The sequence below is a fragment of the Vigna angularis genome, chromosome 9, assembly GCF_016808095.1.
Source record: "Vigna angularis cultivar LongXiaoDou No.4 chromosome 9, ASM1680809v1, whole genome shotgun sequence".
Classification (NCBI taxonomy): domain Eukaryota; kingdom Viridiplantae; phylum Streptophyta; class Magnoliopsida; order Fabales; family Fabaceae; genus Vigna; species Vigna angularis.
Window position 1 is genome coordinate 13,226,716 of NC_068978.1, and position 26,754 is coordinate 13,253,469.

The 26,754-nt window shown below is 34.8% G+C and overlaps 2 protein-coding genes and 1 pseudogene across 2 annotated transcripts; all 3 read right to left on the reverse strand.

Moving 5' to 3' along the window:
- Positions 1 to 175: 175 nt before the first annotated feature.
- Positions 176 to 14,504, reverse strand: LOC108346546 (uncharacterized; annotated as a pseudogene).
- Positions 14,505 to 17,104: 2,600 nt separating this feature from the next.
- LOC108346547 (uncharacterized) lies at positions 17,105 to 17,701 on the reverse strand. Its single transcript, XM_017585617.1, has one exon. It carries the CDS (start codon positions 17,699 to 17,701, stop codon positions 17,105 to 17,107), a length of 597 nt encoding a protein of 198 aa, XP_017441106.1.
- Positions 17,702 to 19,899: 2,198 nt separating this feature from the next.
- LOC128193881 (uncharacterized) lies at positions 19,900 to 20,496 on the reverse strand. Its single transcript, XM_052868067.1, has one exon. It carries the CDS (start codon positions 20,494 to 20,496, stop codon positions 19,900 to 19,902), a length of 597 nt encoding a protein of 198 aa, XP_052724027.1.
- Positions 20,497 to 26,754: the final 6,258 nt, after the last annotated feature.

Genomic DNA, 26,754 nt, shown 5'->3' on the forward strand with positions numbered 1-26,754 from the left:
TAGGGCCTTCAGCGTTGCACTTCAAGGAACCATTCACAAAGAATAAGCACACTTACGAAGCTTAGGGATCTTAACCTTGGCAATAATCATCTTCCTGATATGTCTATGCCTAAAGAACTTTTAAGTCCTTCTGAATTCTTCCAATAGAAGAATCTCAAATGTCTATTTCTTACTCTTACTGGACTAATTGCTCTTCATGCTGTCTGTGCCCATATTCAGCAAAATACTGTAGGGTTTTCCTGCAACACACGAGGAAGCTCAACTTTTTCCTTAAATAATCCATGTATGTATACAAATTTATGAGTTAACTTGTGTACCTGCTCTCTTCTAGTGCTTTGGATTGAAACTGAATCAATGAGTTTAGGGACTCAAGTGCTGTGGATTGTCCATCTAAAAGTTGGTGTTGCTTATCTAAGGAAAGCCCAGCCATATTCCCAATATCTTCAGCTTTGCTTTGCAGAGTGTTCATCCTTGATGACATGGCATCTCCAACTTTAATTACCTCATTCTCTATCTCAATGGCTTCATCCCTTAACTTTCCGATTTCTTTTCCCAAATAATTATAAGATTCTTTGAGCATTGTTACCCCATCGTCCAAACTTCTCTTCATATCCTCTTTACCTTCTTGTAACTGTGATTGTGATAGTGCAATTTTTGTAGTTTGCTCATAAACATTTTGTGAATGAATTAACAGAGAATCTATGTGGCCTTCCAGATGTCTAGCAGTTTGAGCTACATGTTGGGTGTGGCTGCCAATTAAATCAAGAGAATCATGAATATTGAAATAAATTGATAAACTAAGACACTCCTTATATGCCAAAATTAAGATGAAAATTTCACCAACAAAGCAGAGGGTTGTTTTCTGCTCAGAAAACTACAACATTTTCTGTGACAAGGAAACAAAGGCTGTAACAGTACACTAGGAATTAGGACGGTTGGTTCTAATATTATCTACTCCTAATTATATTCAATTTTGTTTCAATTGCAGTATATGCACTTCACAACTAAATCGAGAGACAGAGTAAAAATTTATATGGAAAGTCTAGATTTGCATATTCTCTATTTTCAACTTGTTGATTGTAGCAATAATTTAAGGTTAATTTGGGATATGAATGAAGGGATATATAAGGAAAGAGAAACTTGGGATCCAAGAAATATAAAGTCGGCAGGCACAAAGCAAAGTGAAGTAGGAAACTTTCCTTTTATTCAAACAACAAATCACAAAAAACAAAGAACATGTCATCATTTTGGATTTCAGATAATTCATTATTCTACAACTTAACATCACGAAAGGAACCTTGTATCAATCAAACACTTATCATTCTCTACGAAAATATACCTGAGAAAAAAAGAATGTGAAAACATCCACCATCAAACATTTAACTTAATTGTCTTCAATTAAAATAAAATAACTACTAATGAATTGCGTAAAACAACATCAACAATTTTTTAAACATGGTAAAGCAAAGCAAGAAAGTGTTAACGAAAAATCTGTGGTATCCTTTTATGCTACGACTAAAGTGATGTTAAAATCTGAATTTTGAGGGCTATTTAACAAGTAAATTAGACATAAAAGACAGTAACAGTTACAATACTTCTTAATAACGAAGTTGTGTCTCACACAAACTTCAAAATTTCGAAACACTACTTTCACCAGAAAATTTTCAACACAAATCTAAGAGACATGATTTTTCTGAGTTTTGATAAAAAAAATATGTTAATTTTTGTGTGTCTGTATGTATATATATAACTTATTGATGGAATTATTTTAAAGAGCGTAGTTTTGTTGGATTAAATTATTGAACTACTTTTAAAACTTTTCTACAAGTTATAGTTTATTAACAAATATTAATTATGCTGGATTAAATTATTGAACTACTTTTAAAACTTTTCTATAAGTTCTAGTTTATTCTTAAATTCATATAAATTTTCAAGCAAAATTTCATAGTTTACCAAAAAAATCAAGTTGATATAACAGAAGTGGAAATTAAAGAATAAATACTTATTTATTTTTAAAACAATAAGATTCCATTAAAAAGTTAAATTGAAATTACGTAGTTAAAAATTTAGTGAAATCACGAGACTTTGAAGAGTTATTTAAATAAATCAACTTTAAATATGCTTATGAAAAGTGACTTTAAATATTTTCTACACATTCACTCACTGTAACTTTTAGGATGTATTTCTTTTATAATATCTTTAATATTTCAAAACTAACTTTATGTTGTGTTGGTGGTGATTTTACAAATTTTAAGAGAAACTTACCCGTAGAAAAAACTTGCATCAGTTAAGAAGTTTGAATAATTTGTACGAGATGAAATAATATGAGGAATGAGATGGAACTATATATACCTCGAGTGGAATAATTTTCATCCCACTCAAATGACTTTAGTTTATGAATCTTTAAATATGAATTTATATCTAATTCAATCTACATTTCTATATATATAAACATATATATATATATAATAAAGGCATGCTCAATATAGTATTTTACCATGTTTAATATGTAACTTCAAGATTTAATAATGGTTAAAATTTAATATTATATAAGAGAAGTTTAACACCAGACAAAGTTACAATGCTCACTAGTGCAGTAAGAAGAAATGGCACCGGTTGCTTTTGCTTATAGGCACCGGTTCTACAACCGAGGCATATTCAAACGAGGTAAAAAGGTGTACATTTTATGCCTCGGTTATGAACCGCGACGTAAAGGATACGATTACACCTTGATTCATTGTAACCGATGTCGTAAGGTTTTGTTTTTTTTATTAATCCTGCTACACTCTCCCACCGTTTCGAAACCAACCACACAAGCATAAACACAACCCTCATTATTTTTGTAACATGTTTCATCTGCAAAGATACCAAAAACCCACGATTTCGTTCAATTCAGAACAGGGTCAAAGCTGGATGATGAATCTGGCATGTGTTCCCCCTCCTTTGTGGTCCACGAGTCCATAACTGAAAAATTGAACAACAAAAAATGTGCATGTTAGAAGACCAAGAACGAGATTGACAGTGGAGGGTTTTATTTGAAAATGGTGTTTTCAATGTCTCTGGATCCAAAAAGAAGACCAAGACAAGATCCAAAAAAATTTCACTTACCAAGCCACGGAGGACCACTGTCGCGATGACCAGGACCGTGGGAGCGACTGCGGCAACAGAGACAACGCACCACGGCGGTGCAGCAAGAACCCAGAAAGACCACGCGACGATGGCGGCAATGCGGCGACAACACTCTCTTCACCATGTGACGGCAAGGCAGCAGTGGGGAAGTAGTGGCGGTGACGTTGTGGACGTAGCGGGGAGGCAGCGGTGGTGACATTGTGGACGCAGCGGGGAGACAGCGGTGGTGACGTTGTGGAGCGGATCTGGAGCAGATCTGAAGCGGATCTGGAGCAGATCTGAAGCGGATCTGGAGGAGGCAGCGGCGGCGGAGGCAGTAATGGCGGAGGCTACAGCGGCGGAGGCTACAATAGCGAGAGAGGAGAAGAATGGGAGAGCACGGAGGGGAAGAGGGAGAACACAGAGGGGAAGAGGGAGAGCACGGAGGGGAAGAGAGAGAGCACGAGAAAGAAGAAGTCTTTGGCTGTGCAAATGTGCAAATGAAAAAATCAAAACGTGTGTATAGGCAACGGTCGTCTGGCAACCCGAGGCAATAGGGCCTTTTCAAAGAAAAAGTGTGCTTAGTACAGAGGTATAGGTTTCGGGTCTTCTTTTAACCGAGGCAATATCACCATTCTACCTCGGGTCAAGGTGTAACCGAGGTTTATAGCCTTTTACGCTTCGGGTTTTGCGTAACCGAAGCGTATATGGCGCGTTAGATTCCACTTTTTTTACTAGTGGCTATTAACGAAGACACTAAAGCACAACTCAATTCTTTGTTTACAGATAGAAAGGAAGCAAAATCCACTACCAAATAACTTTTTTTGTTCTTCTTCCCGCTGAACTGTTTCCTGCCTCATGGTTTGTTGGAAATTTCCTCTCTCCTTTAGATGGCTCCAAATATGCCAGTGGCCAAGACTGGTTATTGTTCTGCTTCACATTGTTGAAATCTACAATATTGTGATGGTCTAAAATTCAGACACTTAGTAATTAAACAAATCATGTTGAAAATCAATTGTTATGAAACAATGATTGTAGATGTATGTTGGAAAAAGGTTAATATTATCTGTAATCAAGAAGTATTCACAATATCACACCCCATTTCTAGACAATATGTTCAAATTAGCATGCACCAACATGAATTTGCTATATCACTATCACCTTACTGTACTTGTGATGGCATACCCCTTGCTATGACCTAACACATTCATGAAGAGTTGGAGGCCTCTATGTAAGATGAGCCTAAACTTTTTCTCTTGGGCCATCTTAAGTCATCATGAAGATTTAGTAGAGTAAGAATAATTTTGGGCCAAGTAGTCTAGATTTTATTTGGGCCTTGTATTATGGGCCTAGTAGTGTAGGATTTCAATTGGGCCTTGTATTTTGGGCTAATTAGAATAGGATTTTGACCAAACAAGTCAACAAAGGGTCAAGGCCCAAAGTTGACTATGCTTGGATGTCCAAAATGGGTGTGTTGACCAATGGGTCAACATTTTGGCTAAGCTTGGAGGACAAAGGGAGCAAGATTTCGTCCTAGAGATGTGGAGGCTTTCCATTGGAGAATTTTCCTCCTAGTTAGTGGTCATGTGTCACTATAGGAACGAAGAGTTTTTCCATAGGTAGTGGCCACATGTCACTATCTCATTTGAGAGGATTTTTGCCACTTGTCTCTCTCTTATTGGAGAGGATTTCTCCTTGCTCTCCAAGCCAACCAAGTTGGCTCTTTTAGGTTAAACTTTTAGCCTATTTTGAGACACCTTAGCCAATAAATAGATGTGTTCTCCATCATGTAATCACCTTTGATTTAGAATAAAGTTATGCTGCCCATTTTGTGCCATATTACTCTTTTAAGGTCACCCTAGGCTAGAGCAACCCAACTGGCCTCCTCTAGCCACCTTCCTCTAAGAGTTGGCCCAACCTCTCTTAGAGAACCATCAAACACACCTTCCATCACCATTCAAACACCCAAAACCGTGACAACCTCCACCTTACACCATAATTCTGCATTCCATCTAAAACCTTGAGCATCTTGTTCTTGTTGGCTTGGTTGCTTATAGATTTGGCTTGTCCTAGCTAGAGCATTTCTATCAAGAGCCTTGGTTCTTTAAAGAGCTAAGTTTCTTGGTTTTGATCCTTTGTTATTTCCTTGTTGTTTAATGCTTTCCTTACTTGTCTTGTGTTTTTTTTTCATTTATCATTTTTTTTCTGGTAGTAAACTGTGACGATTTTCAAACTTAAAATATACCTAGCACAATTGTCCAAAAAATACGTAAAAATACTCAAATGAAATCCCTTTGAGTCTATTTCAAACAAAAAAAATCATTTCATTTGGAGTTCTGTGGAGAAAGTTATGAGTAAAACACTCAACAAAGGGCAAAGTGCCAAAATGTTGTCATTAGCGTTTTTCAAGTTATATTTTTGTAGTTTTGGCTATTGTTTTGTGTTTTTTCTTTGAGTCATTCATTGCTGTTTTGTTTGGTCTTATATGCTTATTTTGTGTCATTTTGATTTTTGAATCCATCCATGTTGTCTAGAGTCATGTTTAGTTCTTTACATGTCTTTATTTCTAAGTGTAACCTTTGAAAAATCATCAAAAAATATATATAACTTAGTTTGCAAAACTGCACCATATACAACCATTTGAGGGACTTATCTTTGATGTTTTGGGTTCATACTTGGCATTAGATCATTGACAAGCTCTTAAAAAAAAATTCTCTATTGACGTTTCTAGTTTTCAACTCCATTTTAATTCTAGTAGGATTCTCTTCTATTTTGTGTTTCTTGTCTTTGTGGCTTTTAAAACCCATGTATCACCTCTGTTCCAAGTGTGTGGTGGTCTTATTTTTTCACCTTAAAAGAGTGGAAAAGGAAGTGCTAAAATATTTTAAGCAAAAGGCCTCAAAATAGTACTAAAGAGAGCCTAGAAAAGTGCTGAAAAAATATTGTGCTACTACCACTGTTTTTTGTGCAATCTGTTTTGGAACGTGTTTTGCTCATTGTGAAAAAATAAGAAATTTGTTAAAAACTAGTTGAGGAACACTTTGGCTAAGGAAAGACTTTGTACTTAAGTTGTCCATTGTGACGCACCTCTCTTTCGTGGAAGTCTACTCGACAAGTTTTTAACTTAAATCCTATTGAATAAATTATGTATTGTTAAATTATTGTTCAATATATCTTGTTGGAATGGAAATTTCTGATGAATTCATGTTATTGTGGTAGATATGGCATTATGAATTATAATTGTGATGGTAGGATAGAGGAATCTTAAAAACCGGAGTTGGTACATCCCTGATCATAGAGCAGCCCTTATCAAATCCAGTAAGTTGTGACTAGTCATATGTACTAGTGTTTATGGTGAGTTTGATTCGTCAAACATTTGATTCTTCTCCGATGACCATTTATGGTGATATTTTAGTATTGTTAATTTATTTTGTGATATATTCATTTTGTATGATTTCTATGATGATTGTAATTTATTATATTGGATTTGAATTTATGCATCTGAACATGATATGAGTATTATGGGGAGATTTCGTAATGGTATAATATGAGTTGAGGAATGTGAGCATGGTATGAGTCTCATGGAGAGATTCTGTAATGATATGGTATTTGTGTATATGTTGATGTTGAGGGTCCTGATGTTGGAGGTTATCCTGATACTCTAATAATCATCCAGTCTCAAGTAGAGAAGGATGAATTATGTGGTGAGAGGGGCAGGAGGTCCTGGTCTATGTGCTGGCTATGGACATAGTGTTGAGGACTAACCTTGTGGATGGTATCGAGTATTTTGGAAGTGTATTTGTAAGAAGAAGTAGAAGTCATCACAAGTGCATAACCTCCCGTGACCGCTCATCAACATATCATTGGAATAAGTGTCTATTGGGTATTGTGGAAATGAGTGTCAATTGGGTATTGTGGTATAAGTATCTATGATGCGATTGTTGTATGATGGTATGAGTATCTATGATGCGATTGTTGTATGATAGTATGGGTATCTATGATGCGATTGTTGTATAATGGTATGAGTATCTATGATGCGATTGTCGTATGACGGTATGAGTATCTATGATGCGATTATTGTATGATGGTATGAGTATCTTTGATGCGATTGTTGTATGATGGTATGAGGGTGTCTGACATAATTATTATACGAGGTTTGTTGAAGTAATGGATGAATATCTATGATGTGATTGTTGTATGATGGTATGAGGGTGTTTGACATAATTATTATATGAGGTTTGTTGAGTGTATCAAAGTAATGGATGAATATCTATGATGTGATTGTTGTATGATGGTATGAGGGTGTCTGACATAATTATTATATGAGGTTTGTTGAGTGTATCAAAGTAATTATGCATGTTTTATAAATGATTGGTTGCATGTTAGCTCACCCTACTTGTACTTGTTTGTGTTTGTATATGTGCGATGATCGTATAATTCGTTATACGGGAGCAGATGGAGGAATATCGTCTGATTCGGTGCCAATAAAGAAAGAGATAGAAGAATAAATTAGAAGAATTTGAATTATATTTATGAGTTTATAGTTGAAATCAGAGTTTAAAACACACACACACACACACACACATATATATATATATATATATATATATATATATATATATATATATATATATCAACTATGAATTATCAAGCATAAGATTAAGGGATGTTACCTTAAATGTAATGCTACAGTATATCAATTATGAATTATTGAAGTGTGAGATTTTGGGATGTTACACCCCATTTGCTCAAAGTTGCCAAAAGATAAAAACAGCTTATAACGTCACACGTTCAACATCGAACCACTGAATAACCAATGTTAAAAATGAGAGGTGGCATTTTTGTAAATAAATGCAATTATTAAACGTCGTTTAGAATTGTAATTCGACGTAAAAGAATATAAAACGTCGAATGACTTTTAAATTCGACGTCAAAAGGTTATTGAATTCAATAAAAATTTGAGCGGGAGATTGAAAATTCATTAACTTCATCTTAGCACACGATACCCTCTTATCTTCTCAAACTTTTCTCGAATGAAGTTTGACGAACATTACATGTAATCTTTCTTTCATTTGATACAAATGCATGTAAATAAATTACTTTATGTATTATTTTTTTTTTGTTTTAACCGATTATTTTCGTGTTCTTGTTCTTCATAGGCGCATTCTGCTTTATCTCTCACTGTGACAACTTTATTTCGACGAACCCACTTTTTGAAGGTTAGTTTTCGTTTTCGTTTTCAGTTTGAAGAACTTATTTGTTGAACTTGTTTGCTGTTTTTTTTTGTTGAACTTGTTTGTTGTTGTTGTTTAGTTGAACTTGTTTGTTGTTGGTTGATTGAACTTGTTTCTTATTGGTTATTATTCTTTGCTGTTAATACTACACTACACGTTCATAGTTAATGCTTTATAAAATACCAAAAACTGAAATTTGTTATTTTTTTTTTTGCTTTTCAGGTCTTGTAGAGTTGTAAAAAGATCACAATTAATTAAAAAAACAAAAAAAATGATTAACGTCGAATATTGACAAAATTCGACGTTAAGTTAACGTCGTATATTAATAAAATTCGACGTTAATTTAACGTCGAATTTTTTAAATTCGACGTAAATTTAACGTCGAATTTTTTAAATTCGACGTAAATTTAACGTCTCCTACTATGACGTCATTCGCGAATTCACCGTTAAAAGCCCAAAATATTCGACGTTGTACGCGATTTTTGTACTAGTGAACAACCCACTTTTCTTCTAGTAATTTTTGTTTTTTGAATCTATTATTCCAACTTTCATTAGGATTTCTTTTGAGTGCTAACCTTTCTTTCTTAAACTTTAATTTCTTGCTTGTCTTATTAGATTTCTTAGTTTTGTCATAATTAAATTCCTTTTGTAAAGCCTTTCTTGTTTTTGGACCTTTTTATTGTTTTATTCCTTATTTTTTCTTGCACAATTTCGGTTTTGGTTACTTTGTGTGGAGTAGTTTTATTTATGAGGTGATCCAATATCTTAGAGGTAGCCTTCTAGGTGGTGGAGACCCAAAAGGAGCTTGAAGTCTAGAGTGGTAGCCAAAAAGAAAGGAGAGAAACACCTTGGGAGGTAGCTTTGATTTGGTTGTAAATTTTGGCTTTGTAATCTTTCTTTCTTTTTTTCTCTTGTAACTCACAGCCATGTTGGGAGAGTCTTTAGTGCTCAATCTCATCTCCTAACAAGAACCTTTATTTCTTAGTAAATTTTGATTTTAGTTGGTTGGTTGGAGGAACCAAAGTTCTTCTAACTTCACCATTAGGCCGCATAGACTACCTTTAATTGTTTTCTTTAATTGTGATAGTCTAGTGTGTATCAACTTTTATTTCAAGTTTAAATCCTTTTGAGAAGTTTGGTACAAGAGAACTTGAGGTAAACTTTGGCTAGGAAAGACTTATTTTCTAAGCAATCCATAATGATTCACCTATCTTTCCTAGAAGTGAAGTCTCTTAAGGAATTTTATTTGAAATACTAAGTTTGTTTCCATAAGCCATTTTGAAAATCTTAAAAAAGTCTAGTATTATTTGTGAAAATTGATTTTCAAAATTCTTTTAAAACAAATGAGTTTTTATAGTAGCTTGCATTTAAGTCATGGTGAGGATGAGCTACATTATAAAGTTAAGAGTAACCTTCCATTCTTTGGTAAGAATACGAGTGCACTATCATACCTAACATGGGGAAAAGAATAGAAGAGCTTCATCCATTCCTAGTTAGGCATGATAAGTATCATATACTTAGTTTGTGCATCTCTAGGCTTGTAGGACATGCAAGTGAATTGTGGAATCAAAGACAATCTAAGGTTGAGAAAGGTAGAAAATCTCCAATTAAAGATTGGTGTGACTTGAGAGCATGCATGAGAAGAAATTTTTTTCCTTCTTCCCTTGTAATAAACCAAGAGCAAATATGTGAGATGAGAGAGATATAAAAGAAAGAAAGAATTGAAAGAAATCAATATATTGCTAGCTTAGAAGAAAAACTTAGAATTCTTAATTAAAAAAAAGAAAAAATCCAAAAGGATTTAAGGAAGATTAAGAGAAGAACAGAGGAAGACAAAACAAGGAAGAAAGAACAAAGAGAGAATGAGGATCATGAGAAAAGGGAGAAAGAACAAAGAGAGAAAGAGGAACAAGTAAAAAGAGAGAGAAAGGAGGAGGAAAGAAGAAGAAAGTATGAAGAGAAAGAAGTAAAAGAAAGGAATGAGAAAGAAAAGAAATTAAAAGAAGATATTGAGATAAGAGAAGAAGAGGAAGAATTACTAAAGCCCCCTACAAATCCCACAATTAAGATTGAGACTAAGATGATGAAGGGAGTTTTCCAATTCTTAAACTTTTCTCAATACATCCAACCATCTTTCATAACTCCAACTTTTACTTTTGAAAAATTTTCAATTTCTTTTTCACCTCCCACTATTTTTAACTCCTCATATTTTTCCAAATCAAACTTTGAGTTGATGTTACGTTTTAGGATACAATTAACTCAAAGTAAACACAAACAATTTTGTGGAGTAGACCTTCAAAGTTTTCAAGTAAATTCTTTTAAAATTAGCATAAGGTCTTATTTAAATCTTTCATCTACATACATGTTGTTTATGGCTTATAAGATTATTGGTTTTAAGTTTGATGACATTTGCATATGGGTCTTTGATCCTGGTGGAAAGATACATAAATTAACCAATAATAAGAAAAAGGTTTTTGTCATAAAAGAACAAGAAGATTTGAGGGAAAATCCTTTTCAAAAGGGAGGGGATGATGGCATATCCCTAAAAATTAACTCTTGTGTTGGAATGGATAGTCTTTCAAACATATACATCCAACACAAGACAAATAAAAGCTTCAAAGATGCTCCTACTCTCCAAGACCTTGATCATTCATTTGATTTAAGGTGTATCATTATTGGGAGCTATATTCTTCATTTACTCACTATTATAACATTTGTTATAACTTGTGTTATAAAATGGGTATTTGACCTTGGTGGAGAAGCACACAAAACTCCAAAGAAGATAAGGAAGTTTTCCTTGTTCCATGTTGAAGATTTGAGGGCAAATCGTTTTCAAGAAGGAGGGGATGATGGCATACCCCTTGCCATGACCTAGCACATTCATGAAGATTTGGAGGCATCTATTGAAGATGGGCCTAGACTCTTTGTCTCGGGCCATCTTAAGTCTTCATGAAGATTTAGTAGAGTAAGAATAATTTTGGGCCATGTATTTTGGGCCAAGTAGCTACATTTTATTTGGACTTTGTATTTTGGGTCAAGTAGTCTATATTTTATTTGGGCTTTGTATTATGGGCCTAGTAGTGTAGGATTTCAATTGGACCTTGTATTTTGGGCCAAGTAGAATAGAATTTTGACCAAACAAGTCAACAAAGGGCCAAGGTCCAAAATTGACTATGCTTGGATGTCCAAAATGGGTGTATTGGGTCAACATTTTAGCTAAGCCTTGAGGACAAGGGAGCAAGATTTCGTCCTAGAGATGTGGATGCTTCCCATTGAAGAGTTTTTCTCCTAGTTAGTAACCATGTGTCACTCTAGAAATGGAGAGTTTTTCCATAGGTAGTGGCCACATGTTACTCTCTCATTTGAGAGGATTTTTGCCACTTGTCTCTCAATTATTGGAGAGGATTTCTCCTTGTTGTCCAAGCCAACCAAAGTGGCTCTTTTAGGTTATACTTTTAGCCCATTTTGAGACACGTTAGCCTATAAATATAGGTGCTCTCCATCATGTAATCACCTTTGATTTAGAGTAAAGTTATGTTGCCATTTTTGTGCCATACTATTCTTTTAAGGTCACCCAAGGCTAGAGCAACCAAAGTGGCCTCCTCTAGCCACCTTCCTCAAAGAGCTGGCCCAACCTCTCTTAGAGAACCACCAAACACACCTTCCATCACCACTCAAACACCCAAAACCATGACAACCTCCACCTTATACCACCACCATTTCACATTCCATCTAAAACCTTGAGCATCTTGTTTTTGTTGGCTTGATTGCTTCTAGATTTGGCTTGTCCTAGCTAGAGCATTGCCATCAACTTGACATTGTAGAATTGAACATATTAGAATATTTTTTGTGGCAAATACGTATGCAAACTATGAAAATAGTAAAGTTGTTGGCTTGTCGCAATGCAATAGTAAGGTTGTTAGTTTGTTGTTACATTAAAAGTCCTACAAAGTAGGAGACCAATATGTTCATAGTTGTGAGAGAGATAACATAAAACTGTACTGAAACAACTCAACAAAATGGAAAATTTTACTTTACCAAAAACATACCTAAATATTATTATGTTGTAGTAAGGTAACTGCCTAAAAGAAGCTAAAGAGGACTTCTCTATCCATACAGAGGATGTAAGATGTGAAATATTTCAGGCAATTAACTTGAGAAGATACAAATCAGTTTATCAATCCATATCTGTTCAGGCTTTAATTATTTTCTCATGGATGGAACCATACATAATGGAATACGAATTTTGAAAATTTAAATTGACCATCATCTGTGGATACAAATATGGCAATAAATTTCACTAAAAGAATTCATTTAAGATGTCGTTTTAGTGGTTAACATCTATATAATTGTATAAGCTCATCAAATCCTACTCTCTGTTTTGAACGACAAGTTGCAGTGTAAATTAGGTCCAAACATTTTTTCATCCACAGATTATCATACCAAAATAACCACATATAAAGCATAGAACAATGTCAGGATATTTTTGAAATTGAATATTACTTTTAAAAACAAAAGTGATCATGATAAAAATAAACTAGATAGAGCATACATCAAGCAGAATATTTAGGAAATAAATCATATCCTACCCCCGCTCATATGTACATCAAATCTAGGCAATCGTGCCATATATTTCCTTTCCATACTTCTTCAAATCCTACAAGTTCATCTGAAGAATCGAAAAAGATACATCAGTATTGAAAAAAAAAGGAAAAAAAAATCTATAACTTTTTATATTGTAAACTAATAATCACATAGAAACAATGAACAAACCTTCATTAAGATTGTGCAGTGTCTGGGTTGTATCAACTTTCCATCTGAGTCAAGCTTCCTAAAAATGAATGACCCTACATGTACAAATAGCATATGGGAGCTTAATATCTACATTAAAATAAATTCTACATTTTCGTTGATACTAAAAGGGAAGTTAAAGAAGAGAATAAAGACCAAACTATAATTTCATTATCTTTTCTGAAAGGAGATTTTGTTTTTCTTGATTGAAGAAAAAACAATCATAACAATTACGAGCCTCCTTAAAGTTTACTTCACAGATAATGCTTTACTACTTTTTTTGTGTACCTTAACATTGACATTAGTTACAACATACACTAAAGGTGCATTCTTAGATCAATCAAATATACACACCTTGTCATGGATTCCTCTGCTAATTCTATGTGTTGCTTGGCCTGTTGTTGAGTCAGCTTCTTTGTTCTCCTCCATTACCACCTGATTCACAAAGACAACGTTAAAGCAAACAATACTACCAATGGCAATAATAATCCTAACAAGTGACACTAACACAAAATCCCATACCCCATTAGCCCCCATCCTTCTGGTTCTAGTAGAAGTATAATATGCACCATCTATTCCACCATAAGTTACTCTGCTACTCTGAAGAAAATTTGTTAGCCTTCGAGGGTTTGGTCTTGTAATGGTCATTCTTGTATGTTACATCACTTGTTCTTCCTTTCTGCAACGAATCAAACAAAGCAATTACATATGAGTAAAGCAAATAAAAGAAATGTTTGTCCAAACATAACCCTCCTCCTAGGACCAGGTATTAAACAACAAGCTCAGGGAATCGAAATATCCAAAGCTTTAAAAAGCTCTGTACAACCACGATTTCAGTTCAAAATAAAGGTTTTGTAACAACAACACAATCACAATTGTGGTCACATTGATCAAAACGTGGACAATTTTTCACAATATCATGCAATGTGACAATCGAGAAGGTGACTGCAACTAAAAACCTTAAAACACCTAACAATCATAAAATAGAAAATACAATAAGAACAAAAAAGAGAATGTACCACTAACATCATCATCATCATCTGGATGCTCAACCGATGGTTCCACGGTTGATCTAGATTTTTTCTGATCAAAATCTTTGTCTCTATCTTGAGGGCAATCATCAGAGACCTCATAATCAGAGTCTAACTCTTCTATAACTACTCCTTTTTCTCTGTTTGGATTCTGCATTGCTCTCGATGCAGAATTTGAACCAAACAAGCTATCAAACGGGTCTCTGAAGAAGGGATCGTCAAATGGGTCCCTGCCTCCAAAAAGACTTGGCATCATTCTTTCGTGAAATCCAAACCCACCAAAATCTCCAAACCCTTTTGGTTCAAAAATATCATCCCGAACTTCTCTACCCTTCTGCATCTTCTGTATCTAATCTAATCTTCACAAAACAAAAACCACATCAAATGAGTAATCAAAAAGGTCATCCAAAACCTCGAACAATAACCTTATACCATCAGTACCATACAATGCTCGTAACTCCGAAACAAGACTAAAGAAACATGAATTATAAAAAGGAATCACAAACAACATTTTGCATGTCACGTAATATTTCTTGATGAAATCGTTGTTAGAGAATGAGAAATGTGGCTTTATAGAGAATAAAAAAAGGGATATCAAAACTTCAAGTTGTTGCAGTGAAAAATTTTGAATGCACGAAAACAATTCTTCTTTGATCATGTACATCCATATACCTGTGATCATCAATGGCTAAACATCACTTCTATATCCAATAAGTCCAATAAGTTTTAAAAAAGGTTTGTTCAATTAAAAAACAAGGTCATTTTCACAGTTGACCCGTGTGCAGAAAATTTGCCTGAAATCCCCACTTATTTGGTCTTTGCTCCTAGGTTTATTTATGCACATTAAGTTTTAACAAGAATTCTTCCTTGGCCATGTACATCCATATACTTGTGATCATCAATGGCTGAACATCACTTTTATATCCAATAAGTCCAATAAGTTTTTAAAAAAGTTTGTTCAATTAAAAAACAAGACCATTTTCACTGTTGACCCCGTGTGCAGAAAGTTTGCCTAAACTCCCAACTTATTTGGCCATTGCTCCCAGATCTGTTCTGCACATTGAGTTTTAACAAGAATTATTCCTTGGCCATGTACATCCATATACTTGTGATCATCAATGACTGAACATCACTTCTATATCCAATAAAAGGTGGAACTGTCGAAAACAGAGAACGATAGTATATGACTGAAAAACGATGCTTATTCATTGAAATATTCAATTACATATATAACAGTATAAACTAACGGCTGCAACTTAAATCAAGGAGAAAAATTAGCAACTAATATACCAACGTTACCCAACGTGGCCTACGATAACAAATCCCACATAAATAGGATATGATTTATTTAAAAGAGAAAATTACTAAATGAATTCCAACATTTTCCTCCCTTAAACTGAAGGTCTGGTAGACATCAGTTTACAACAAAAGAAGATTTAACAATCAACTTTTCATCATCACAACCAACTTTCTCTCTTGAGAAAACTCCCAACATGCTTCGAAGCTTCTCAAAGACATTTGTCTTGAGAGGTTTTGTCATTATATCTGCTATTTGTTCCTCAATCTTGCAATAGATAACATCAATAATAGCATCCTTGCACAGATCACGTAAGAAGTGAAATCTGACGTCTATATGTTTGCTCCTCATATGTAAAACAGAATTCTTTGACAACTTAATTGTAGAGACATTTTCACAAAACACTGATGTAGGTCCTTCTTGATCATACCCAAGTTCTCTAAGTACCCTTCTCAAACAGATGGCTTGGCAAGCATATGATGTAGTTGCAATAAACTCTGCTTCTGTGGAGGATAAAGTAACAATTGGTTGTTTCTTTGATAACCATGAGACAACACCAGAACCCATCATGAAGACATATCCAAATGTGCTTTTCCGGTCATCTTCATCCCCGGCATAGTCACTATCACTGAAGCCAAACAAACCCTTATGTGCTCCCCTTTTATATAACACCCCAAAATCAATAGTTCCTTTCAAGTACCTGAGAATTCTTTTAGCTACTAGAAGGTGTAGCTTTGTCGGATTCTCCATATATCGACTAATAAGACTGACAACATACATTATATCTGGCCTAGTCGAAGTTAGATACATTAAACTTCCTACAATTTGCTTATAGACTGTTGCATCTACCTTCTTCCCATTAAATTCTCTATTCAGCTTTAAATTTGCAGAAGTAGGAGTGCAGACTGCATTGCACTCTCCCATTTGAAACCTGCTCAAAATCTCCAAAACATATTTCTTTTGTGACACAAAAATTCCAACAACTGATTATACTACCTCAATGCCAAGAAAATAGTGCATTAAACCCAAGTCTGTCATCTCAAATCCAGTCATCATAGAAGTTTTAAATGCATCAATCATGACTCTATCATTACCTGTGAAGATCAAGTCATCAACATATAAGCATACTATAAGAATTTTCTCACCATCTCCAAGCTTTATGAAGAGTGTGTGATCATACGGACATTTATGAAAGCCTACTCCAATGAAATATAACTCTATACGACTATACCAAGCTCGGGGTGCTTGTTTTAGTCCATATAGTGCCTTCTTCAATTTATATACCTTCTCCTCATTTCCTTGCTTCACATATGATTACTGCAGCCTAAATCTAAGTACCACATATTTTCATACTTTTCTTTCTTGTTATGACATGCCATCAATAAAGTTGTTTCTTCTTCTTCTTCTATCATAACATAATTTAATTTCCCCCTCTGTTCTCTAGAGAAATTAGGACATTCTGACCTGTAATGGCCATATTGATGGCAATTGAAGCATTCAATCGGGGATTTATCAAACCTTGATCCTTCACCATACCCTCTGCCTCTGGAATAAGAATTAAATCTGCCTCTGCCTCTTCCTTGACCATGTCCTACACTTTCAAAAGAAACTGGAGTATTGGTGGAGACCTCAAAGCTTTCTCCTCAAACCAACAACGAGCTTTGCAGCTCATCAATGGAAAGGTTATCAATGTCACGTGCTTCCTCGATTGAACAAACTACGTAATCAAATTTTGTAGTCATCGATCGAAGAATTTTTTCAATAACAACAACATCTTCTAGTTTGTCACCATGGATTCGCATATTGTTTGCAATTGTCATCGTCCTTGAGAAATAATCAGTGACAGACTCTCCCATATTCATATGTAGAGTTTCAAAATCTCTTTGAAGGGCTTGAAGCTGTGCACGCTTCACTTTTGTTGTCCCTTGATACTTAAGTTTCACTGAGTCCCAGATTTGCTTGCTGGTTTCCTTTTGAACAACGGTCTCCAAGATCGTACGATCAATAGCCTGGAACAAAGAAATTTTCACCTTCAGATCCTTCAATTTTTGGTCCTCTTGTTGCTTCTCCTGAGCTGTTGTCAACATTGTCCCTGCTAGATAAGTGGTTATACCATCTTCAATTAGTGGCCAATACTCCTTTGATCGCAAAAAATTCTCCATCAACATTGCCCAATGATCATAGTGACCATCAAAGCGAGGAATTGTTGGTTGCACAAAGTTACTATTTTCAGATGCCATTATTACTTGCTACTACAAGAAAGTTGTTGCTTTAATCTCTATCAGGCCCAGTGTAGGCTCTTGATACTAGAATGTTGAAAACAGAGAACTATAGTATATGACTGAAAAACGATGCTTATTCATTGAAATATTCAATTACATATATACCAGTATAAACTAACTGCTGCAACTTAAATCAAGGAGAAAAATTAGCAACTAATATACGAATGTTACCCAACGTGGCCTACGATAACAAATCCCACATAAATAGGATATGATTTATTTAAAATAGAAAATTACTAAATGAACTCCAACATTTTCCTCCCTTAAACTGAAGGTCTGGTAGACATCAGTTTACAACAAAAGAAGATTTAACAATCAACTTTTCATCATACGGACATTTATGAAAGCCTACTCCAATGAAATATAACTTTATACGACTAAACCAAGCTCGGGGTGCTTGTTTTAGTCCATATAGTGCCTTCTTCAATTTATATACCTTCTCCTCATTTCCTTGCTTCACATATCCTAAAGGCTGCTCAACGTAGACATCTTCTTGTAACTCACCATGTAAAAATGCTAACTTGACATCAAATTGATAAATGGACCATAAATTTTGAGCTGCAACTGAAATAACTAGTCTGATTGTGTCAAGTCTCGTAACCGGAGCAAACAGCTCTTTATAATCAATCCCATATTTTTGCTTGTAGCCTTTAACTACCAACCGCACCTTATATTTGTCCACCTTGCCATCTGCATTGAGCTTTGTTTTATATACCCATTTAACTCCAATAGATTTTTGGCCTTTGGGAAGATCTGTTAATTCCAGGTGTTATTTTTCTCTATTGCTTTAATTTCCTCATCCATAGCCTTCTTCCATTTTAACTCTTTGATGGCATCATGAAAAGCAATAGGATCATGGTCTGAAAATAATGCAAAATGAGTAAGTGGGTCATCAATTTGATTAACTCCACTAATCTCGTAACCTTGCATCCATGTTGGCCTTCTTCTTATGCGTTGAAGTCTAGGTTCATTTGACACATCATCTTCCACTTCTACTTGTGAAGTTGGTGAGGAAGTAGATGGTGAACTAGTGATAGTAGAGCTTGAAGACTGACTCTGTCTTTCTTCTTCAATTCAATCATCATTGACTGGGATGTGTTCTTCGATGCTATTAACAGTCCACTTCCATGCCTTACTCTCATCAAATATTACATCTCGACGAATGATTATTCTTTTCGTGACTGGATTGTACAACTTGTAAGCTTTTGAATACTCACTAACACCAAGAAATATACACTTCTTTGCTTTATCATCAAGCTTCTTCCTCTATTCATCAGGAACATGGGCAAAAGCTAGACAACCAAAAACTTTGAAATAATTCATAGTTGGTTTATTTCCTTTCCAAGCTTCTTCGGGTGTCAAGTTTTTCACTGCCAATGTTGGACTTCTATTCAATATGTGGATGCTTTAATTAACAGCTTATGAAAAAAATTTGGGATAACTTTTCTAGACAACATACTCCTCACCATATTCAACATTGTACGATTCTTTCTTTCACATACCTCATTCTGTTGTGGTGTATAAGTTGTAGTCAAATGTCTTCGAATGCCAACAAGAGAACACACTAGAGAATCTTTAATAATGCAGGTTCCACTTTTGATGATTATCTCATCCCCTTTCTCTTGCAGTTGGTCGAGGCTAAACAAGTTACTCTTCAAATCTGGAACATAGAACACACTAGAGATTCTTTCAACAACATCACTTTTCAAATGAACATTGACACTTCCTTTCCCTATGACAACAACAGTGGAGTTGCCTCCAAATTTCACAGTATCTCTAAATGTCTCATCCAACTCAGAAAATAAAGATTTATTGCCACACATATGATTACTGCAGCCTAAATCTAAGTACCACATATTTTCATACTTTTCTTTCTTGTTATGACATGCCATCAATAAAGTTGTTTCTTCTTCTTCTTCTATCATAACATAATTTAATTTCCCCCTCTGTTCTCTAGAGAAATTAGGACATTCTGACCTGTAATGGCCATATTGATGGCAATTGAAGCATTCAATCGGGGATTTATCAAACCTTGATCCTTCACCATACCCTCTGCCTCTGGAATAAGAATTAAATCTGCCTCTGCCTCTTCCTTGACCATGTCCTACACTTTCAAAAGAAACTGGAGTATTGGTGGAGACCTCAAAGCTTTCTCCTCAAACCAACAACGAGCTTTGCAGCTCATCAATGGAAAGGTTATCAATGTCACGTGCTTCCTCGATTGAACAAACTACGTAATCAAATTTTGTAGTCATCGATCGAAGAATTTTTTCAATAACAACAACATCTTCTAGTTTGTCACCATGGATTCGCATATTGTTTGCAATTGTCATCGTCCTTGAGAAATAATCAGTGACAGACTCTCCCATATTCATATGTAGAGTTTCAAAATCTCTTTGAAGGGCTTGAAGCTGTGCACGCTTCACTTTTGTTGTCCCTTGATACTTAAGTTTCACTGAGTCCCAGATTTGCTTGCTGGTTTCCTTTTGAACAACGGTCTCCAAGATCGTACGATCAATAGCCTGGAACAAAGAAATTTTCACCTTCAGATCCTTCAATTTTTGGTCCTCTTGTTGCTTCTCCTGAGCTGTTGTCAACATTGTCCCTGCTAGATAAGTGGTTATACCATCTTCAATTAGTGGCCAATACTCCTTTGATCGCAAAAAATTCTCCATCAACATTGCCCAATGATCATAGTGACCATCAAAGCGAGGAATTGTTGGTTGCACAAAGTTACTATTTTCAGATGCCATTATTACTTGCTACTACAAGAAAGTTGTTGCTTTAATCTCTATCAGGCCCAGTGTAGGCTCTTGATACTAGAATGTTGAAAACAGAGAACTATAGTATATGACTGAAAAACGATGCTTATTCATTGAAATATTCAATTACATATATACCAGTATAAACTAACTGCTGCAACTTAAATCAAGGAGAAAAATTAGCAACTAATATACGAATGTTACCCAACGTGGCCTACGATAACAAATCCCACATAAATAGGATATGATTTATTTAAAATAGAAAATTACTAAATGAATTCCAACATTTTCCTCCCTTAAACTGAAGGTCTGGTAGACATCAGTTTACAACAAAAGAAGATTTAACAATCAACTTTTCATCATACGGACATTTATGAAAGCCTACTCCAATGAAATATAACTCTATACGACTATACCAAGCTCGGGGTGCTTGTTTTAGTCCATATAGTGCCTTCTTCAATTTATATACCTTCTCCTCATTTCCTTGCTTCACATACCCTAAAGGCTGCTCAACGTAGACATCTTCTTGTAACTCACCATGTAAACGGCGGCGTGCTTCCGATAAAGGGTGAGAAGACATGCGAGCGAAAGAGATTACTTCACGGGACTAATTTTTCAGGGGTTGAGCACGTTCCAATCGGCGGCGCAACGGCGAAATGTCCTTTGGTAACCGTTGAACGGTGCAGCTTTGGCAAGTGATGGTGGAAACTCCGTCGAGCTCTTCTCGCTAGTGTAGGTGCTCTCTATAGGGTTTTCAATCCAAAATTTTGAATACGATTTTCAAATGTAAAAGTGAAACGCGCTCTTCAGACCCCCCATTGCATTCAATATCCATGTCATTTATTATTTTTTATTCATTTTACACGTGGACCACCCAGAACATGACACGTGGAGATGTAAAAAATTTGTCAAATTCTAGGTGTCAAAGTATCATTACCCTTATATATATTATCAAATTAACCAAATTGGGATAACTTTAAATTTGAATGTTTGTTTGGTTCATTTTATTTTTTTTGTTTAAAAGTTATGGATTGACTAGAAAAAGGAAAATTTCTTATACAGGAATTAAATATTAAAATAGGTCGTACCAGTAAATAATTATCAGACCTTTTTTAAAAGGAAGCAGTCTTATTTAGGATAACTTTAGTTACTTTTTTTAATTAAAATTTGAGGAATTAAGCTTTTGAAAATTAGTATTTGAATTCTTAATTTCTAAATTATTTGATAAAAAATAAAAAGTAAGATGAAAATTCAAGTGAGAAAAGAGAAAATCAATTCTAACTTATCGATTATCTCTTAGAGTAATCGATTATCACTTTTTTAAAAACTCCATAAAGCCCACAAATAATCGATTATCACTTAAGATAATCGATTATCACTGGCAATTGGGAGCATACCTTTAAGTTTATGAGCCTTGGGCTTTATATACACTTTCTTAAACCTCTAAGAGGTTAACTAAGCCATTTGAGAATACAGAAAAAGTCTGAGGAAGTTCTCAAGTGTCAGTGTGCTCAAATCAAGTCTTATGAATAGGATAAGTTTGTGCTTAGTGTGTTTAAGGTCGAAGCGATCCTCTTCAAGTTGATTGAGCATGTTCTTTCGTTCGTTTGTCGAAGGAAGGTGTTCCCTATCTTTTATCATTTGTATCAATCTATTTGTAATACTGAAACAATATTTTAGTGAAAAAGGTTAATCACTGTTTATAGTGATTAACGACTAGACGTAGAGTCTTCTGATTCTAACCAAGATAAAATCATTTGTGTTGATTTTCTTTATCTCTAGACTTTTAGCACCTAAACTATTTGATAAAAGTTCTTAAAGAAAATCATAATTTTTAAAAGAACCAATTCACCCCTCTCCCTTCTTGGTTTTTGACCGTAACATGCTCTTCCAAACCTTTTCGCTGCTCGATACCAATCTCAACACCCCACACTTGAATCACATTAACCATGGAAACTTTACTCTCCCATCAAGGTGAGATGGTCAATCATATTCAACAAGGCCTAAGGTTTCAAAAGTGAAGGTAAGTTTCTTTATATGATCAAAGGATTGCACAAGGGTTGTAATCTTTGTAAACATAATTGGCTATTTTGGGTTATGATGCAAGGACGAAAAGAAAGATTTCCTTGTTTCAATGTAAGCATGCAATTGAATAACAACTAGCAATGAAACTCAAGCAAAGTTCATTATAAACCAAAAACGGTAACACTCAATAGATAAAAACTCTGAGGAACAAAATCTCACCCGATTAAGTTCTTTGGTTTCCTAAGGTTGTCATACATCACGCCATAATCATTTACCACAGTAAAAACAATAACAACATTCTCGAAATACCCACATGAGGACAACCACAAACATAAGTTTTCACTAAATCACAACACATTCTCAACGTATTCCAAAATCAATTTATGAGAAAACACAAATGGTTCTCCTCAAAGTCATGCAAAACTCACTCAAAGTCATATATCCAAATGCATCATACTTGTCAGACCAGCCAAGTCACACTTATTATCAGCAAGCAAGAAAAGAAAATAGAAAGGGAAAGAAAAAGCAAACTCTTTTTGGGCGGATCAACTTGCTACTCCAATTCCTCAACTCCTTGTGTATTATTTTTCTCAATACTTATACCTATCACTTACAAGAATACCAAGAAACTCGAACAAACTAGTTAGCCCAATTTTTTTATAAGAACAAAAATTTGAAAATTAAGATTGAAAAACATAAAAATAAAAATAACAAATAGAAAAGTAAAATAGAAAAATGAAAAACACAAACAAAGAAATAAAGAAAAGAAGAAAAGAAAAATTAAAGAACGTGAGCACGCAAACCAAACCACAGTTCTAATATGCAGAATGATTATAATAGATTTTTCAAATAACCTCACTTAGATCCCTCTTATTGTGAGATCACTCAATACTCTCATAAGGTGATGAATACTACTTTCCATGTTCTCTAAGCTAAAAACACTCAGATCCCTCTTGTTGCGCCAATCTAAGCTTGACACACCTCACCCAATCCCTCGGCCTAAGATTGTATCAAAACTAGCATTAAGAACCAAAATAGTGGAGTCTAAACACACAATCCTATTACTGGTGACTTGCAATATCTGGTTGATTTAGCTAGTTCAGTTGCTAAAATTTCATACCTAGGACCTTCCAACAATTAGAGCATGTTCTAAGGTGTACCCCGAAACAAGCATTAAGCGCAAACAAAACCAACGGAAAGTAAAAAGATTTGTACGCAAACTGCATAAAAGAAACACAAACAAAACAAACATACAATTGACAAAGAAATCTACTTTCCCTGTTTTCTAAAGTTAGAACACTCAGATCCCTCTTGTTGTGCCTACCTATGTATGACAAACCCTCGCCCAATCCCTTAGTGTAAGAATTCCATCAAACTTGCCTTAAGTTCCAAAATAATGAATCCAAACACACAACCCCATCCCTAGTTCTGCTATTGAAATGTTATCTCTAAGAACTTTCAATAATTGCATCAAGCTTTGAGGCGCACCCCAAGACAGACATTAAGTTCAAACTAAATCATTGGAAAGTGTTAAAAACTAAAGCCAATTGCATATAAAACAACATTCAAAAACAAAATACACAACAAAGTCTAAAAGAGTCACAAATGCCCAAATTGTCTTGTGTTGGAACACAAGTCCCCGACAACGGTGCCAAAAACTTGTTGGTTGCAAAACCAACGACAAGTGCACCAGTCGTAGCATAACAAGTGATAAATGTTGCTCACTCCCAAGGACTTGTGCAACCAATGACAACTCTTCCTTTCATAACTCAATTAGACATCAAAGTGCACAAAAACACAAGAAACTCTTTTTGGTATTTTTATCAAACACTTGGTGTGCAAGGAATTTAACATGGATTATTTACAATTTATTAAGACTAGAATTCATCCACTTCACTTTCATGTATTGACAAACATCTCAATTCAAAATTGAAGTCAAAATCAACTCATAATTATGCTCAAATCCTATCCCTAGTGTCTTTGACCCTATGATAACTCATCAAGATCCAATTCCTTGAATTCTCAATAAGAAACCATGCATTAAGTTCAAGAGTCTTAAGATTACTAACGTATCATGTTCTATCCCTATATACAAGCTCCATTAGGTATTCAATTTCAGTTCTAAGTTCAAGTCATATTTTCTATTACATCAAGAACAAAAACTCAAGCCATGGGTGGCCAAACGAAAGCAAGCATTAAGCATGGAAATCAAATACTAACATTGAAATGGAAAGCATATGTATTAACATCACAAAATATACAAGATTCAATTTATAACATCTAATCTCAACAAATAGGAAAATCCCTCCATGGTGGAGAACTTAGGGTTCTAAAAAGTTGAAAAGATAGGAAAGACATTGAAACCATACAGATTTGCACAGTCTTTCCCAAGGTTTTTTGCAGCTGCTCCATGCTCTGATTGTGCTTCCTCTTTGCATCTTCATCTCCAATTCGTGACCCATCTTCTTCCTCAACCCAAAAGGGACAAAATCACCATTGATGAAGCTTAAAGCTCAAAGAGGAGAAGGGAAAGCTCCCCAACACCTCAAATAGCCTCCAAGACCCTCTCTCAGTCGCTCTAGGTGAAGAGTTAAGTGTAGGAGGCGAAGAATCTCCTTTCCCTTTACAAAAACATGACTAAATACCCATTTTACGCGTTTTTCTCGCTCCAACGAGCTCAATTCTCACCTACCGATTTGGTCAACTCGCCCAGCGAAAAAGTCAATGGAATACCTCACGTCAACCAGTAGTTTCCTTAGGTGCATGTTCCTTCCACGACACACGCGTATTGGAGAAAGGAGAAGATCGTGATTTAGGAGAAGAAGGAATCAAGAATGGGGAATGGCGAAACCACAATTGAGGAGTGGGAAAGAATCACAATGGTGGTTAAGGTAGGGGGTTGTGAATGAGAGAGGGAGATTAAGGGGAAGAAGTTCTGAGTATTGGGGAAGCTTGCCCTTTGCGAAATCAGAAATTGGGAGAAACTGGAATTAGGAGGGGAAATCCCAATTTTTGCTTCCATAGAGTTGATGCACATACCGACGATCACATTCTCGCGGTAATGACTGATGACCTTTACCGGCAGTATTATCGTCAGATGTATTTGTAGGTAAGATACCACTCCCTCGTCTGTCAGGAAATCGGATTTACCGACGGATCACATTCTGCCGGTAATTATCCTTCGATAAATAGCCTTTTTCCAGTAGTGTGCTCTATTTCTTGTTAATGCATACTTGTTTTTCTTTTTATCAAGGCATAATTGTTGCTTTTTTTTTCTAAGATGCAATTGCTATTTTTATTACGAAAGCGCACTTCTTTTTCCTTTCTTCTCACAAAGGTATAATAGTGAGTATTGACAACATAAAACTCTTATTGTTGAGGCAACAATAGAAACACAATGGAGACTACGAGCGATAACGACACATCAGATCATAAAGAGTTTCAAATTTGTGCAAAAAAATAAAAATAAAAATAAACAGTGAAAAGAAGTGGAATAAAAAAATATTGGAGATTCAATATGATTTTTGAAGACATTTATTTGTAATATCCCGAATTATAGAATTACTCTACAAATTAAACTCATAATGGATATTAAGCAAAATTTGGAACAAGTTTTTCAAAATAAAATATTTTATTAAAAGGAACAGGAATCCTAGAATTGGAAAAGACAACAATAAAATAATTTCCAAAATCACTTAGTGACAAAATTATTTCTCGAGCAAGTCTACATAATTCAGAACTCATCAAATTATTTGTTCTATTGGTTTCAACACATATTTTTCTTTCCTCTCACAAATCAAAATAAATTTTACTAAATCAAAATATATCAATTGAGCATAATTTAACAATCTTTGAGGCAAACTCCTCATCAAACCCTAATGCACATATCAATTTTACCAAAACTATCAATTTAGTCATAATACCAATTCTCATTATCAAACAAGCAAAATCATATCATTCATAAAATTTAATCACTCTCAATCAGAAATTCAATAACAACCTCATTCAATAATACAATAAAATTTTATGATCAAACACAATCTTCTACCTCTAAGCACTCCTAAACATAAAGAAGGGAGTATCAACATAAGAAAAGCTTAAATCAATGATTTAATTATACCCTAACAATCCTAATTGAATAAAGATTCATCTAGAGCTCTTAGACCATACATGCAAACTCTAGATACTATACATGTAGGCGCAAAAACCAAAAGACTCTAAAAA

Bases quoted from the DNA above. Each gene is read 5' to 3' on its own strand.
- LOC128193881 (XM_052868067.1), bottom strand. From the start codon at position 20,496: ATGGCATCTGAAAATAGTAACTTTGTGCAACCAACAATTCCTCGCTTT.
- LOC108346547 (XM_017585617.1), bottom strand. From the start codon at position 17,701: ATGGCATCTGAAAATAGTAACTTTGTGCAACCAACAATTCCTCGCTTT.